Here is a 3,649-nt window from a genome sequence, read left to right as displayed (position 1 = left end):
TTCATTGTTGTAGAAAGTTGGAATAATGCTACTGTGATGTGAGCTAGAAATATTTTGAACTCCAAGGAAAATATAAAATGATCAGCGGGAGGATCGTCTGCATGAAAGCTCACAACTCTTGGGGGTGTTCAGTGCCGTCAAAAGAGAAAGAGGGAAGAAACAGGGGAAGGAAGAGAGGAAAAAGGCAAAGGCTGATGGCTGAAAAACATCCCATTATCCTCCGTGATATAAATGGGGCATGAAAAGTTTTATATTTAATAGAAATGAAATCACCAAAGCAGTTGGTCTATCTGTTATCTATCTATTATCCCATTTTTTTTAGATTCACTTGATAACTGTATTTTAAAGCATTAATTACTCCACCGGCTATGCTCGTACAACAAGATAAACTGGGACTACAGATTGCATTGAACTGTAACCAACCGTAGCCCTTTGGAGAAGTTGGGATGCTTCTCTGACGCTTCGTCACCAGCTCAAATTGCTTTCCTAGGGTTGTTGCAAAGTGGATCAAATGCTTTATGAATAATCCCAATGGATTAGTATTGATTTCCTGCTTTCCCTTTACTTTTCCTGTAGGAGTTCGGGCCTGCTTGGGAGAGCTCCTTGCAAAGACTGAGTTCTTCCACATCTTTACCAGCCTGCTGTGGAGATTTAGACTGGAGCTACCAGAAGGAGTGGAAAAGCTCAGTCAAGAGTGCATACTAGGAGTGACTGTGCACCCTTCTCCTTACAAGATTCGTGCTATTCCTCGCACTAGAACACCATAATATGGACAAACAATGAGAGGCTTCCTTGTTAAAATCCATATTACGTGTCTCTTGTTCAACAGTTATTAAATCTACCACGTTCAGGATTGTCTTTTCTTACCTTACTGAATGACTACTCAGTCGATGAATCAGCATAGAGTTGGAAGGGACCTTGGAGGTCTTCTAGCCCAACCCCCTGCTCAAGCACGAAACCTGCCTGTACCATTTCAGACAAGTGACTGTCCAGGCTTTTCTTAAAAACCTTCAGTGATGAACCACCCACAACTTCTGATGGCCAGCTGTTCCACTGGTTAATTGTTAGGAAGTTTCTCCTTAATTCCAGGTTACTTTTCTCCTTGATTAGTTTCCATTCATTGTTTCTTGTCCCATTCTCTGGTGCTTTGGAAAATAAATTGACCCCCTCTTCTTTGTGGCAGCTCCTCAAATATACTGGAATGCTGCTATCATGTCACCCCAGTCCTTCTTTTCTCTAGACTGGCCATACCCAAATCCTGCAACCGTTCTTCATATGTTTTTGTCTCCAGGCACTTAATCATCTTAGTTGCTCTTCCGTGACAATCGTGATATGGGATATAAATTTAACAAACATTAATAAATCTCTTTACTCTTCCTACAATGAGATTGCCAGCTGCCCAGCAACTGAGGCATTTTTATTGGCTTAAGATGGGCTGGGAGAAGGGGAAAAAATGGGCTTTCATTTTTTCATATTTTTCTTTCAATTCAGAGTGTGAATTGCCCTATTTTCTTTGAGTTCCTCTGTAGTCATAGTTATAGAAAATTCAAATGCTTTAATACCGGTAGTCCGCGACTTAAAACTATTCATTCAAAGTTGCAGTGGCACTGAAAAAAGTGACTTATAACCATTTTTCACACTTACAACCGTCGCAGCATCCCCAAGGTCATGTGATCAAAATTCAGATGCTTGGCAACTGACTCATATTTATGACGGTTGCAGCGTCCCGAGATGATGTGATTCCCTTTTGTGACCTTCTGACAAGCAAAGTCCATGGGGAAGCCAGATTCACTTAACAACCGCATTACTAAGTTAACAACTGCAGTGATTCACTTAACAACGGTGGCCAGAAAGGTCATAAAATGGGGCAAAACTCACTTAGCAAATGTCTTGCTTAGCAACAGAAATTTTGGGGTCAATTATGGTTGTATGTTGAGGACTATCTGTAAAGGGAATTGATGCTGTAGCATCTAAATTTGTGCCTCACTGAGTAACACAACTGTGCTGGTCCTGATCCTGATCCTGCATCTCTGGCCAAGGGCCACAGTGGGAGCCATTCAAGAGTCATGGAAACCTCCCTCTTGCTGTATTCTTGGCAGAAGGAGGCAAGATGGCCTCCCTCTGATGCCTCAGAAGCCAGAGTGCCCTCAATGTCTTCCCCTAGGAAAGGGGGCCAGGCTGTGCAAGGGAGGCCTTTCCAGTCAGAGGGCTCCTCTTATCCTCCATCTTGCCTTTGCTGCCTCTCAGAGGAGCTGAGGAAACGGGAGCAGCTCCTCAGCCAGAGACATTGCTGAGGGGAAAATGGCGGGAAAAAGAAAGGCCTCTGGGGATGGTGGGCGACACGCGGCATCTCTGCTCTCTGGGAGCCTCACTGGTCATCCAAGTGACCCTGGTGGCCTCTTAGCCTATTTTATCTTTTACAAAAGGAGAGGAGGAAAAAAAGAAAAGAAAAATGTCCATGGAGATTCTCAGTCATCCAGTTCATGGTTGCCCCAAAGGAGCTTTTTCAAGAGGCAACTGGACTTTCTTGTTTTTCTTTGAACGTGTTTCACTTCTCATCCAAGCAGCTTCTTCAGTTCAGTTTTTTTTTATGTGAATAGAGACTATAGCTTCTTCACTACATTATTCCTTTAGTGGCTCAGCAGAAAAAGTAGCTTTTCATGATGGAAAGAGTATCTAGCAGTGTTTCTCAACCTTGACAATTTTAAGGCATGTGGACTTCAACTCCCAGAATTCCACAGCCAGCATTGCTGGCTGTGGAATTCTGGGAGTTGAAGTCCACATGCCTTAAAATTGTCAAGGTTGAGAAATACTGATTTATTATTTTCTAGCAAATGCTAAGAGAAGACATTTTGGAAACCTTTGTACTTTCATCCAGCTCTGCTTCCAGCAGTGCCTCGCTGTCTAACTTAACAGAAGAACAGAATTGGAAGGCGGAAAGCCAGCATTTCAAACTAATTGGAGAATGTGATTTATGACTGTTAGTTGTAGGAGGGGATTGTGCTTTGATCCTATGTGCTGAAGGGAAGGGAAGTCAGATTTTGGCTACGACTATGTATCCTACCCAAAGCTATGCTGCTCAAGTAAAGATTCTTTAAGGTAAACAATGCCTCGAAGTTCTTTGAAGAGTTTCATCTTTCGGAATCATGATACATGAACTATGAATAAATAAACTCTCCTCGCCTCCTATCTCTTAATTAAAAGCAAAATCTGAAATTCTTGGCTTTCATTCCTTACCAGCAAAAATCCAGTGCAGGTTGTCAGACATACTAATTTATCTATCTCAAGATTGATTGAATAAGTCAACTTGCTATTTCTTCCCTGTACTTTTAATCATCTTAATTCTTAACCCCTTCAAAATAAAATCCCACAGCTTGATTTTTTTTCAGCATTCTTCCAAAGATACTTCAAAACTTTAGCAAGTCTATTTGGTAAATTCATTCAAGAGAAATTCATCTTTATTTTTTTAGTCATTTCTCAGAAAGTCCTTCAAAATTTTTAACAGATTTCTATTATACATTCAGTAATAATAATAATAATAATAATAATAATAATAATAATAATAATAATAATAATAATAATAATAATAATAATAATAATAATAATAAAGTTGGAAGGTACCTTGGAGGTCATCTAGTCCAACCCCCTG

The 3,649-nt window shown here is 40.5% G+C and overlaps 1 protein-coding gene across 1 annotated transcript in view; it reads left to right on the top strand.

The window, feature by feature from the left end:
* LOC107302585 (cytochrome P450 2J2) overlaps nucleotides 1–804 on the top strand; it is a 14,713-nt gene extending 13,909 nt beyond the window's left edge. The window contains exon 9 of the mRNA XM_015831703.1: nucleotides 577–804. Within this exon, the coding sequence (XP_015687189.1) occupies nucleotides 577–767 (191 nt within the window). The 3' untranslated portion in view covers nucleotides 768–804. The remainder of the gene's footprint in view (nucleotides 1–576) is intronic.
* Nucleotides 805–3,649: the final 2,845 nt, after the last annotated feature.

The sequence above is a fragment of the Protobothrops mucrosquamatus genome, unplaced genomic scaffold (genome assembly GCF_001527695.2).
Source record: "Protobothrops mucrosquamatus isolate PMUCROS unplaced genomic scaffold, P.Mucros_1.0 scaffold_276, whole genome shotgun sequence".
Lineage (NCBI taxonomy): Eukaryota > Metazoa > Chordata > Lepidosauria > Squamata > Viperidae > Protobothrops > Protobothrops mucrosquamatus.
Note: the sequence above shows the minus strand (reverse complement) of the source record. Positions and strands in the feature narration are given on the sequence as shown.